The 14289-nt window shown below is 33.9% G+C and overlaps 1 protein-coding gene across 1 annotated transcript; it reads right to left on the reverse strand.

Moving 5' to 3' along the window:
• Positions 1 to 608: 608 nt before the first annotated feature.
• On the reverse strand, positions 609 to 4796 carry tnfa (tumor necrosis factor a (TNF superfamily, member 2)). The gene is made up of 4 exons (XM_067425629.1): positions 4406 to 4796; positions 4295 to 4322; positions 4129 to 4200; positions 609 to 1714 (listed from the first exon to the last, which is right to left on the reverse strand). The coding sequence occupies exons 1-4, from the start codon at positions 4583 to 4585 to the stop codon at positions 1278 to 1280; spliced, it is 717 nt and encodes a 238-aa protein (XP_067281730.1). The 5' UTR covers positions 4586 to 4796; the 3' UTR covers positions 609 to 1277.
• Positions 4797 to 14289: the final 9493 nt, after the last annotated feature.

Consider the following 14289-nt stretch of genomic DNA (forward strand, 5'->3'; position numbering starts at 1 on the left):
ACTGGGGATGGTTGTAACACGGTCAGTTGTGACAACTCCAATCTGTCCAATCGGGAAATAGTTACAAATCATCAAATTCACTTCGCACAAGCTAAGTTTAGTCCTTATTCCACATGTGATAAAGTAGAGCTCTGTGTCAGACATACCAGATGTTAGAGTAAAAAACAACAACTTTGACGTAAGAAAGTGACTTTGTTTATTTTTGTTACAGGAATTTCAGTTTCATAGTTAAACTTATCAAATGTAAATTATTGTGCGTCTGTGTCGATATTTTTCATGCAAGTTGTTAGTGCTAATGTTATTTGTAACAACAAGACTCTGGGTTAGTTGTAACAGAGTCACACACACAGGGTGACCAAACGTCCTGTTTTCCTAGGACATATCCTGTCCTGGCCCTAATTTTCTATCCATATAAATGAATTGAAATGAATGAGGAATCTTTAAGTAAACTTCGAGTATCGCTTGAACATCTCATTGCCAGGCCAACTGTCCTGGTTTTCGGTAATCAAAATATTGTAACCACACATACACACAAACACACACACACACACACATACGTTCAAGTGTTCAATTTCAATATTTTACTATGGCCAATGCTATGATGCTTCCACACACAATGTTTGTGCTCAAGTTCAATTTATTATGTTCAATAACTATGACTGAGAGTGACACACATCAGTTATATTGAAAAGTTAGTGTTGAATAAAAAGCATTTTTTGTCATAATCCTTATTTCATTATGTTACATTTCATCCCGGTGGATATCATAATGTTACATCTCACCCCAGAGTAACTAACCCTGACCATGAGGTGAATTGTAACATTTCACTACTCGTGTTTGAAACTAAACCAAGCATTTTCTGTTTGTGTTGAAAATAAAATAATCATCTCATTTAATAGCAGACACTTGTAACTAGTTTGAATCACATTTTGAACACACTGGCAGAAAGGTCAAATCTCACAGAAAGGTCAAACATGTTACGACCATCCCTGACCTCCCCTAATTTACTTGTAATAAATAGGTTAATAAATAGTTAAATAAATACATATAATATTAATATCTTAACAAAATATACAAATAAATAACTTGTTTTTCCTCACATACAATCATATCTGGATTCCTGTGATCCATACGTTTCAGAGTTAGAGTTTTAACCTGTTTTAATGTAAAACGTATTTTTTGTGGTCATTTTAGTGGAAGCTGGGTCTCTTGCATTCCTCTCCACAGGTTTCCATTATCTCCATACTTTTGAATTATTGCTCGACGCCCATCTATGTTCATAGAGCAAACACCCCAAAGAAGGTCTTTCCGTTTTCATTTTCGACGCGGGGCAGGAGTGCTGTTGTCGTTTCGGTGCGAAGTCTGTCTCCTTCTCCTAACTGGAAGGCCGCGCCGAAATAAATGGTGCTGTACGACAGATCGTCGGTGTCATGCACGTTCACGCAGGCGGAGCGGATAGCGCTGAACAGCGGCTTGTAGCCTCCATAGGAGTCGGAAAAGCGCCACACCGCGTGGCTCATATTCACAATGTCGTGGCCCTCAGTCCTGTCAGACGTGCAGCTGATGTGAAAAGAGACCTGGGTGTAGACGAAGTAAATGCCGTCATGAGGAATGACGATCTCCTTGTTTTTTAATTCCAAGCCGCCTGAAGAGAAAGCCTGGTCCTGGTTTACTTTCCAATCTAGGGTATTTCGGTGTTTAGCGTTGTATCCACCTGGAGGACAGTACAAAAAAAGGAATAAGTCAGATGAAGATTTTACACTTGAAATAAAGTGGCCTAACATAATTGCTTGGTTAATGCAATTGATATGCTACTAATACATTTTTAACTTTTCAAGCTGCATAAATGAACATAGTAATACATAATAATAATAAAAAAAGAAACATTATAATATGAACAAACATTAATTATTAATGAACAATAGTAGGCTACACTTATAGATGACCTAACCTAGATTAATAAGACAATTGTTAAGGGAAACATTAAATTGATGCATTAATTAATGTTGACACAATGAACAATATTTTTTCTTAGAATTAAACGGAATTTAGTTTTTTTATGTTTCTAAATTGTAATATGCTCTTGACAGCCAACACCCAAAATGCACAAAAAAACTATAGTCTTTTTATCTTTTAAGTAAAACTATATAGGCTACTGTTGTCAGGGTAATATTTCTTTTTACCTTGTACAATTTTTCTATTGTAAAGGACGAGGGCATGCCATGCAATAAAATGGTCACAAATAGACATGTGCCGATTTTCGATAATGCTATTTATCACGATAATGAATATGCACGATATTGTTATCGTAGGCACTTTAAAATATCGCAAATAATAATATATTAACAATTTATAAAAAAATGTATAATGCACTCAAGAATACTTTGCCCATCAACCTTATAAATGCTCAACACCGCTGTATTCTGCGTCAAAGGGACACGCGCTCAGATATAAACAAGCCCAACGTGCGTTTGCACATGACTGAACCAGTGAAGGAGACGCGCTGCTGAAGTGCCGCTCAGTGACAGCAGAGGGCGCTGATGGAACTGCAGAATGAAGCCGTTTACCCCGGAAACCAGCAAACAAACAAAAAACGCGTGTAGTTTTTAAAACAGCCATTCGTTTTTGTAATCTCAATGTTGTTCATCACAGCACCAAATACTTAAATACTTAATAGGCTATTTATTTTCAAACTTAAACATTTTTATGTTTTAATCTGGACTATGCCCTAATGATTAGAACTGTTCTGATTATTTGTTATTGTTCAGTCAAACTTTGAGACATACGACTTCATTAGTTAACATGTTAATTCTTTATTACCAAACTGACAATGAAAAATACTTATAAAGAATTAATCATTCTAAGTAATGTTAATTTCTTAGTTACTGTTTAATAACATTAAAATCAAAATCAAAATAACTTTTTTAATGGACCTAAGATAAAACTAACAATGATCAGTATTTCTTAACTAACATTAACAAAAACATTATACTTTCTGTACCAAATGTAGCTATTGCTCAATCTTAGTTAATGCATTAAATAATCAGACATTATTGTAATTTGTAAGCCTACCTGTTGTTCTTTATAGCCTAATTCTTTTGCAATTTAATCTGTTTGAAAATTGTACTTTTACAGCTCTGAAAAATATCAAGAGACCACTTAACATTGATTTCTCAATGAGGGGTCTCTTAATTTTTTTTCCAGAACTGTATATATTTTTGGTGCTTTGTATTTAAACATTCAGTTATTTTTGTTCTTACAAAAATAGTTCTTAAAGCTGTTATGCTATGGCAACACTTTTTTTTGCAACTTATTTCAATATCGTGATAATATCGTATACCGTGAATCAATTCATCAATTAATCGCAACATGAAAAATTGATATCGGCATATGCCTAGTCACAAACCATAACAGTGTTTACATGTGTTCGTTACCAACAGCTGTCAAGGTTGTTTTTTTTAGTTTTTTAAGTTTTTTTAAGGTTCTGTAAAGTCTCCTCAGCACAGTGCTTTGTTTTTTTTAAAAATAAACAACCTTTATTTTTTAAGCATTTTGGGTAATTGTGTTTTTTTATTTATGAAGATTCAATTTGGCCAACTGAAAAATGTAGCTGTAATCAGTCACTAAAATTTTTTTAATTGGAGACCTGATTTTTTAAAATATTTTTTTTTAACAGTGTATGGTTCAAATATTTTTTTTGAGTTTCTATTTATTAAACCAATTTCCTTCGTTGTATCGACTCAATTTTTTTTATTTTAATAAACTCAACATTTTAAGGCAACCAGGTTACTTTCTTTTTTGAGTTAAACCAACAAAAAAAATTTCCACAGTGTGAGAATCATGCTATCCCTGACCCTATCAGAACAGACCTGCAACTAGTTTTTTTTAGCTGCAAGCCACCGGTCTAAACCAGATGAAACAAACAAACCTAACACATTTTCGATACACAACCAAATGAGTCAAGATTGATGGCTTCATGCGGCCCCGATAAATAATTTAAAATGTATAATACAATGCACAATTGTTGAAACTTTTAATGCATTCTGTAATAATAGACTAGCACATCTGGTGTGCTGGACTTTTTGGTGTTTATTTACAGCTCATTTAGCACTTTGGAATCACGCTTACCTGTTAAATGGATGGCAGCCTTGGAAGTGAAACTTGCTTGTGAAAAATGATCTCTCGTTTTAAGCCTGAGCCCTGATGTGGAGAGAGACAAATAATATAAGATTATTTAGTTTCACAGAAAATATAATAAAATATGAATGGAACAAAAAGGGGATCTGAAACTCACCAGTTCCACTTTCCTGATTACTCTGAGACTATAGAGGGAACAAGAGACACATGGTTACACATCTAATAAAGCAGTTCTGTTAATGTTATGTGTGCGGATCAAGATTCTGACCTTGTGGAGCGTGAAGCAGACAGCGGCGGCGGCACACAGGGCCACAGCCAGAAAAACCCCACACACACGCCATACACCTGACTTTGAAGAGTCAGCCTTCCTTCTCGACACCATTTCCTTCGGCAAGGGCAGCATTCCTTCTTCAAGATCCAGCAATACCTGACTGTCATGCTCCATCATTGCTGTGTGTTAGTTCTCCGAAAGCTTAAGTCAAACTATGTACAAATGCAGATGCTATCAGTGCTTTTTAAAATGTTCTCCTCTGCCCAGTTTATCACTTCAGTGCTTCTTTGCTTGTTTGGTCTGTCACTGTTATGTTCAGACAATAGTTCTTCATTCTTTTTAAAGCTTGGAGACTGCAAGACCAAGGGAAACTCCAGTGATGTCAAAGGAGTGTTTAGAAAAAGTGGTAAAGATGGAGGGGGGGAAACCATGAGTTACACACACACACCCACTCAAACTTCTGAAGGGAATTACAATCACTAAAAATAAGGCTGTGTCTGACACATTTATTAAAATAATACTAATAATGATGATATATATGATATTAGGATCTATCTTCCTATTTTTATATTTTCATCTGAATATCAACATAATATGTAATTATAAATTATGAAGGTGTTGATTAATAATTCTATGAATGAAATGTAAATGTTTTAAACATCTTTATTATTCAGGCTAACTGATCCAATCGTTTAATCTGAATTCATAATATATCACTACATAATTCATAATAGGATATACAGTAATTCGGTCATAAGTATTCTGTTATTCACAGTCTCTGTAATTGTTCAACCAAACTACGGAATGTTTGATTTAAAAATTAATGTAATAAATCATTCAAAATAATCATATTCTTACTCATATTTATTTCACATATTAAACAAAAATCTGATGACAAGTCTTACTAAGAATAAATCAAAAAGTTTAGAATGGATTTTTCTGTTTGTTGCTTCCTTTTCACAGTTTTTTTCCAAACTCTCCTCCGGTGTAAATGAGAGGTGAACATCGCAATTTCCTCTTTCTGTATTCATCATGACATGATTGAAAGTGCACAAAAGAATAAGTGCATTTGACATTTTTATGGGCCTCGCAGCATGAATGGGATAGTCGAGGAATTATTCTGTCCATTTATCCCAGATGATGGCTTTTCATGCAGGCAAAACATCAATGTTTTGATGACTTTTGAGAACTTACTGTAGCTTTGCTCACTGCTCTCGTAATCTAACAGAATGACAATAGAATGTATAACTATAGGTTATGTCACATCTAACAGGTTATACGGGGGGGGGGGATGCTTCTCAATTAATGTAAATAGCGATTTTGCCATGTTATTTATTTTATTTTTTTAAATCTTCCAATTTGAAAATATGAGGTCAAAAGTTAATTGTTGCCTGTTAAAAGTGTTTTGGGATGGTTTTAACATCTCACAAGTTATGGGATAAGTTAATGATAGTTCTAGATTAATTGGATGAGCGATGCAAATTCTCCAATTTTTAATATATTTCTGTATGATTACTCTAAATATACACAGTACTATAAATGTAATTTTGTACCAAAATGAAAACTCATTGTAAGTGGAGATAAAAAATAATCAAGAGGAGGATTTTGATATCTAATGAAATACATGATTTATAATGTCAAACAGCAAGGAACTTACAAGTAACGTACAAAACATGAACAAAAAAGTCCCTAAAGGGATATGGTGATGGGGGGAAAAATGAGATATAGAGAAAAATATTCCTCTAGAAATATTTTAAATAGTTTAAAATTCCTCTAGAAATGTAAACATTCTGAGAGCAAATGCAAAGGTTTTGGGAGGAATGCAAAGCATTTTATAGAGAAAAAAAAATCCTCTCATCTAAGGTTTTCTTTTTCTTTTCTTTTCTTCATGCCCCTAAAGGGCTCTGTAGTAGGAAGCATGATGAAATATCAAACAAAACAAAGACATGCTGTGTCCGAAATCGGATACTTCCCTATAGGGGAGACCGGGGATAGTTGTAACTTGAGAAGGCAAGAAACACTACCAATTCCACAAATCACAGATAAGATAGGAGTCATATGACAGTTTCAGTTTTCTCCGGCTTCCTTTATGATCCCACATGGAGGTTTTCCAGTCTGTGTTGCTATCTGCATGAAGCAACAGCAGAAAATTTTATTCTGAGGTAAAACAGTACAAAAAAATAAAATAATATTTAGTTTTGTACTTCTACCATTGTAGATAATGTTGTATGAGTTATATCAGGTCAATGTGTAGTTTCTCTAGTAAAGAATAGAGTATAGTGTTCATTTAACTTGATTTTTTTATTTTTTTTATTTAAATAAATGGATTTCATTTAAATTTAATTATTCAAGTAATCCTAAAAATAATGCTTTTTGTTTAGTCCTGTGATTTACAGAACAATCTAAGTATACAGAACAGAAACTTTTAAATACCACATGATATAAGATTAAAAGAGTCATATGATTTCACTTTTATTTTTTACTTTAAGTTAACATAAACAACATCTGCAAAGTTACGACACTTAAAAGTTCAAAGCAAATGGAGATAATTTCTTTTAAAGAAATGAATTTTTTTCTTTTAAAGAAATGCTACAACAAACCGCTGATAGGGGCTACAACAAACTTCTTCCTGAGATCACTAACCCTAACATTTACATAAACACACAACAAAGGGGGTGAGGCCATGTCGGGCTGCTTCAGAGAAGAGGAACAGTTGTAGTACATTTGGGAGTCTGGTGAAGCTGTCACATCCTTATCTTCACATTTATTGCAATACACATAACACAAATGCAATAGCAAAGCAAGATGACAACATATGTTATTACCAGCCCGATCTCACGAAAATGCGTATAAGTAGTACAAGTGTGCAAACTCGTGAAATGTATACGCCAAAATGAGTTTTTGCATGCATATGGTAAGCGGTTTTTCGTGTGCATACGCACTTTATGGCGTATTATATCGTGTTGGTTATTACCCTAAACTAAACTATACCGGTTCTATCTTCATGAAGCATATATTCTCTGGCTTTGACGGCATCTTACAACAGTTTCCACATAGCGATTTATAGATGATCTTGACAGAATATGCTAATCAGAGCCGGACAGTAGTGGAGTATTTTTACTTTCTACTCAAGTACATTTTTAAGTATTATACTTTATCGGTGTTTTTCTTTATTAAACTTTTATTTCACTGCATTCCAAAGCATAATATATAATATCACTTTTTACTGCACTACATTTCATAAATAAAAGTTGTTGTTTTCTTACCTTTAATTAGCCTAGAAATCTAAACGCACCCTAGCGGCAGCAAATTTAATCTGCCCGCGAGTGTCGTCTAGCAATAGACGTCTCAATACCCATCTGAGCTGTATTCGCCTAACTCTTGCCGGGCCAATCACATCGTGTATAGAGTCGAATACAAAAAGTACTACTTTCTAACTTGTACTCAAGTAAAACTTTGAATACTTTTACTTAAAAGTAAAAATATACAATACTGCATTTTTTATGTAATTGAGTAATATTCAATATGAAATGTATTGCTGTAAAAAAGTACAATATTATGTTTTGGAATGGTGTAAAGTAAAAGTTTTCCTAAGAAGAACACTGATAAAGTACATATACTTAAAAAACAAAATTACTTTGGAAAGTAAAAATACTTGAGTACTGCCGCCAATGATGCTAATCAATGACTTGAATATAGTTAACTCCACATCAAGCTACATAAATTCATCAACTAACCATTCAGAAGCATCCTGTTGCATTCTATAAGCTGTCACTTCTTCCTGAGTATCTCATTGTCTGACACCGGTTTGAACATAAAAGAATGAACATTTTCTGACATTATCAATGCGAGTCCGCATGAGGTAATCGGAGCTGCTAACATGAGCTCTTGAAGCTCCGCCCTCTTCTAGAAAGGGGGAGCACAAGCTCATTCGCATATGAAGGGACACACACAAAACACAAAAACGGCCCATTTTGTCCAGCGGCAACCTCCTGTGGTCTCTCTTGAAGCCAACACGGAAGTGACTTAAACTGCAATCTCAGTTTAACTTCTCTCCCATGTTAAAATGCCCAAATTTACAGAAGAAAAAAGTATGTTAACAGCTTGGTACAAAATGTGGTTTTGGTCTATATGGCTAATTTTGCCTTTCATGACAACTCTGAAGGGGTGACATTTTTTATAACTCATCTGTTTAAATTATATTAAGCCTTAAAGTTCGGCATAAATTAAGGGCGCGGCAACTTGAGGGACAGGTGGATTGCCATTTTTCTGCTGTCTGTTAGTCATCACGTCACCTCAGCTCTGCCAACTTTGCCAATTTTCGGCTATCTGGGAATGGCATGCAACAACACAATGCCAAAAATGGTGCCAACCGGATCCACCAACTTTGGGCTTCAAAAATGCTCTAGTCCATAGTTTTATACCATCTATGGTTTTTGCTCACATTCAAAAAGTGAACATTATAACCTGCTATTAAAAATTATCAGCAGGGTCTTTTAAGATACAACTGTAAAAGTCTCTGGGGACATCAGAGACTTGTTTTACATCATGTAAAAAGGGCCTAAATAGAAACCCTTTAAAAATCTCCATTTAAAAAATGCTTTTAAAAAAACTTTTTTTTTAAGTGAATGCTGCCACCACTATTTTGCATTTAGAACACTTTGTTGGCCCTTGTCATCTTTACTCAAACATTACAGGTGTACATGGGTGTAATTATGGGGAAACTGTGGCATGCCACATACCAATAACTTTGTATCACAATTTTTTTTTTTTTAATTTCCAGTGCATTGACTGTGGTGGGCCAAATGATGCAAGTTTTCAGCATACCGCATGAGCGGGTGTAGAGATGTGAAAGATACGTAGGCTTCTACTAAATGTGGAGAACTTAAAAGTGGGACATTTAAAAATAGTGCACTGAAACTCTGCGGTCACATTTCACCATAAGTACTGAACTGAAAAGCTATTCTTATTTCAGCCTGTCACATAACTTTGATTTATAGCTTAATAGAATTATAGATAGGCTTAATCATTTAATTTTATCTCTCTGTTGAGATAGGCAACAGCATATTTACAATAATCACAATACTTGTGACTCATTTGCTACACATAAGAGATAAAAAGATTCCCCTGAAATTACCTCCTCTCCAATTATGGCATTAAAAAAAATATTGTTATCTTCCTTAAAGGAAGTGAAACTGGGGAATTAAAATACAGCTTAATATTTTAGTCATGGGATGTCGTTTCCAGATGTGCACAACAAACATGCTCATCCATAATGACATTACAGCATCTCTCATGAAATAAGCCATGTTTGGCGTGACAACACAATGTGACCCCAGCTTCCTCCATTTCCAGCATCATGGGATAAACTGACAACTCTTAATGCGACTCCCACATTCTTTGGCAGAGTCTGACACTGGGACAGTGATGGGGTGTTGAAAGATGAGGGGAATTCAGACATCTGAGTAATCTAACACTCATCTGACTAATCTCATAATCTTGTACAATGGCAAAACTTCCTCTCAAGCAAAGCTGATCTGACAGGTATTTGTGGAAATCACTAAAGCATTAAACCAAGTGGCAATTAGTGTAAATAAACTTTGCTCTAGTACACTGGTTTTAAAAATCATAAAACAATATACTGTTCATAATTCAAGTCAGTTGATGTGATATTTTATTATATGTCATTCAAACATTTGTGAGTGCCCTTGATGCTTTTTATTATTCCTTATATACTAATATGTAGTCTATACTGTTCAAAAGATTTTGTACACTGTAAAAAAAATGTTTTTTGTTGGTTTAACTTAAAAAAAGTAAGTAACCTGGTTGCCTTAAAATTTTGAGTTTATTGAAATAAAAAAAATTGAGTTGATACGATGAAGGAAACTTGTTTAATAAATAGAAACTCATAATATTATTGTATCTGAACAACATAAAAAATTTGATAAATCATGAAAATAGCACTATTTGGCATGTTTCACTGCGTCATCAGAAATAAAACACACACAATTACCCAATATGCTTACAAAATCTTTTAATAATATTTTAATAAAGGTTGTTGAATCTCAAAAAATGTTCATTGTATTAACTCAAAATTTTAATTTCTATGAACAATTTTAAGGCAACCAGGTAACTTTTTTTTAAAACCTTTTTTAAGGATTTTAAATAAATAAGAGGAAACGAAAAAGTGATGGGATTAAAGGCAGGACGAGGATCAACATTGGACCAGCGTTTGCTCGTTGGCGTGAGCTGAAGGAGGCGTGCCTGACCGATGCTGTCATGCTTGTTACGGTGATTACCTACCACTCAAACATTGAATTGAAGTATCATATAGATTCTGTAAAACGGTAACCAATAGACTACTATAATGACACTGGCTTGTAAACGTGAGCATCGCGATTATTTGGCGTTTGAAAAAAATAAAACCCATGAAATTACATTCATATGACATGCTGAAACATATGCCACTGACTGTACCTGGAATGAAGACATTTAACACGCGACGCCAGAAGAACACCTGCATGTGAACTCCTCCTGCAGTGTTCAAGGTAACTGTTAGTGCTGCACCAACCAGCGGGGCTGCTTTTATGAAGTTATTTGGCCCGCCCCGCACCACTGTATATATTTTTACAACCCGCCCCGCACCCGCGACCATTAAATAGACATACGGGGTCCGCGGGTTATGAGACGACCCACGCATTACTAGTTCAGGGCAACTAAATTTTTCAATAAACTCAAAATTTTAAAGCAAACAGGTTACTTACTTTTTTAAGTTAAACCAAAACATTATTTACAGAACAGTATACTGTTTACTAGTGTGATTCTATCATATGATCAAGATATCAAGTATACAAGTGCTATTTTAACATGTTATCCTTAAAACATACTAGCATTTATTTTCATGATACTAGTACTTATTTTTTTAGATACTAGTAGTATTTATTTTGTTACTATAGTAACACATTAAATGTTTTGCCTTTGACTTCTATGGAAATCTGTCATTCAGATATCAACTATTCAATTCCAACTATGTAATTGTGATTAGTACATATTTTTTAGATTTATTATGTTTTAAGGATTCATTGTTAATGCGGCTTGCCATAGTGATACTAATCAGTGGATGTAATGATATTCACAGTAGTGCAGTCAAGGGGAAACATACTGTTGTGGGTGTCTTTCACAGGTGAAATAGGTTTTCCTCTTTATACACTTACCTTTCTGATTTGGGGGTTACCCTTGTCTCCTGACTCATCTTTGGGTTGGGTTTGTGGGTGGGGGACTATGACATGTCACACTCCCTAAATACTTTAAGGTCTGGGAATTTTTTAATTGTTAATTTTGAATTGCTGTGGAAAACATACACACGCACCACACAGGTGACCTTCCAACAACCCCCAATACACGCACGTAAACCTGATTAATGTCTGCTAAAGAGTATTGTCTAGTGTCGTAATCCTGTGCAGACCACAGCTTCCAGGTTAGCTCTGCAAGATCATTCAATGTCATCATTCAAGATCATGTCATGAATGATAGTCATTTTACACTTGTATTTTTATATTGCACAAAATGATATGCATAAATGTGTATATGGGAATACACTGTTTATTATCTTTATCTTTTTTTTTTTAGTTCTTCCCATATCATTTCAACTTGTGTGGTTATTAAAAGTGTCCACTTGGGCTCAGTTTGGATTATTTGTATTTATTTATCTAAACACATAACTGTAAGCACTGCGTCAAAACAAAAATAATAAATTTGGAGTAAAAAAAAAATAATAATCAGCAAAATTAGATCACAGTGCCATAGAAATGTTTATGGCAAAATTATGACATAATGAAGACACCTGCCCCCCCCAATAAATTGTACTTTTTATGGAAATTTTGACTTTCTCATATATGACATAGTGCTATAATTTCCAACCTTTTATTTTATAAATATGATATCATAATAATCTCATACGTTTTACTTTTGTCACAATTTTTACTTGTCAACTTTTTTCATATATGACGTAGAGGGCTTTCTCATTTATGATTGAGCTATTTATTTTTCCTTATGTGGCAGAAATCTTGAGCTATGTTTGAGACATTTCAACTAAAGATTTGAAATGCATTGTTATTGTTTGATAAGTAAATCATAGCCTAAATCTATATCTTGAATAGACAGACCTAATAGTATATAAATGAGACAAATAAGAACTCTAGGATCTTTAGTTTGTTAACTCTAGGATTAGTTAGTGTATAAAGCAAATTCTTTATAAAGCAAGATGAAATAGAGTTAAGGTACATTTTAAATTCTTAAAAATAAAAAAAAGTTTACATTTATGGATAAAGAATTTCAAATTCTCCATTAGAAAATAAATTATATTTATAACAAAGCAAGCTTGTTTTTAGTGGTCAGAGTCAAGGTATATAAAAAGAATGTCTTTAAAGGTTACTAGTATAGCTTGCTGATCATCTTTAATAAATGCGTTAGTATTTTTCCATAGTTGGTCAGTATACACACACACACACACACACACACACACACACAGGGGAAAACTTACGAAAAAATCTAAAAAGAAAGGATTCAAAAAGCAAGAAGTCTACACATCCGTTGTGCTTTTTTATTTCTTGCATCTTTCAAGGGCTCCATATAATGTTTAAGTTCTTTAGTTTTTAGTTTTGTTTGTTTAGTTTTTTTCAACTGCTTACATTTTCCAAAGGTTTCCTCTTTTTTTCAAAACTTAACACACAAATTCAAGAATTCCACACACAAGATGCAAAATGCCTCACATCTCCTTCAAAATGAAACAACACAGTCAAAATATCACAAACATATTTCAAAAGCAAACATTTGTCTTACGTTGTAAATACCTTTACCATAATGTTATATTTTTGATTATGTCATATACACACTGTTATTCAAAACCTAAAGCTCTTCTTTTAAAAGCTCACATGTACATGAATGAATGTAATTGGGAGAGAGCTGTTGAATATATAAAGTAAAAACAAAAGCAAAATTGAAACCAAACTTTTTATTTATGTTTTTATTTGTTTTGCTCTTTGTGGTTGTAAATGTAGTATTAGTGTACACAGTTTGAAAAGAAAAAAAAAAAAACCTTCAAAATATTGTAATGTTGTAGCATGTAGTGTAAAACCAAACATAATGTGTGTGCTTGCATGTGGAGATGGTTGGGTGTATCTAGGCTCCATCTCTCCTCCGGCTTCAGTCCGGCCACAATACTTCATCCACGTCACATGCTATATTCTCTCTTGCCAGACACCGTGGAAAGAACCTTCTTGTATGGCGTATCCAACCTTGGATGGAGGCAGCATCAGTGTCTCCACAACTTCTCTTACTCTGTCTGCATTGTTTGCATCCATTGTCCAAAAGCTATTACTTGACCTTTGGCCTATTTATAGGCCACTACTAAAGTTATGATTGGTTGTTGTTAAGTAAAGCAACAAGTGTTTGCACATGTGAGGAGTTAGTGTAAGGCACTGATGAATTAGTGTGGCATTTTGATTGGTTGTGTTTATAAAAGAAAATCAAGAAACTTCCTGTCAGATTTTTGTGTGTTGCCTAGAAAATTGTGTGTTTTGTTTTGCAAAAAGTGTTTAATGAAATTGAAAACTGAGTAAAAGGCCAAAAATTAGTGTATGGTTTTGCAGATTTAGTGTGTTGTTCTGGTGTTTGAGTGTCAGGTTTTAAAAATTGTGTGACAAGTAACAATTTTGTGTCTAGGCAGTTGAAAAAAACTGTAAGTTCTTTATTATTATTTTTATTATTTTTTTTTTATTTGAATAAGGAACACATAACAATCATAGCATAGACATACAGTATATCACAAAAGTGTGAAGCATTAATTCGTAGCAGGGGATCCAATAATTTTCTAATAATAT

The sequence above is a fragment of the Pseudorasbora parva genome, chromosome 19 (genome assembly GCF_024679245.1).
Source record: "Pseudorasbora parva isolate DD20220531a chromosome 19, ASM2467924v1, whole genome shotgun sequence".
In the NCBI taxonomy this organism is placed as follows: domain Eukaryota; kingdom Metazoa; phylum Chordata; class Actinopteri; order Cypriniformes; family Gobionidae; genus Pseudorasbora; species Pseudorasbora parva.

Coding starts and splice junctions, on each gene's coding strand:
- tnfa (XM_067425629.1), bottom strand. CDS start 4,585: ATGATGGAGCATGACAGTCAGGTATTGCTGGATCTTGAAGAAGGAATG. Junction 4,323..4,405: donor TCTGCTTCACGCTCCACAAG/GTCAGAATCTTG, acceptor TTCCCTCTATAG/TCTCAGAGTAATCAGGAAAG. Junction 4,201..4,294: donor TAATCAGGAAAGTGGAACTG/GTGAGTTTCAGA, acceptor TCTCCACATCAG/GGCTCAGGCTTAAAACGAGA.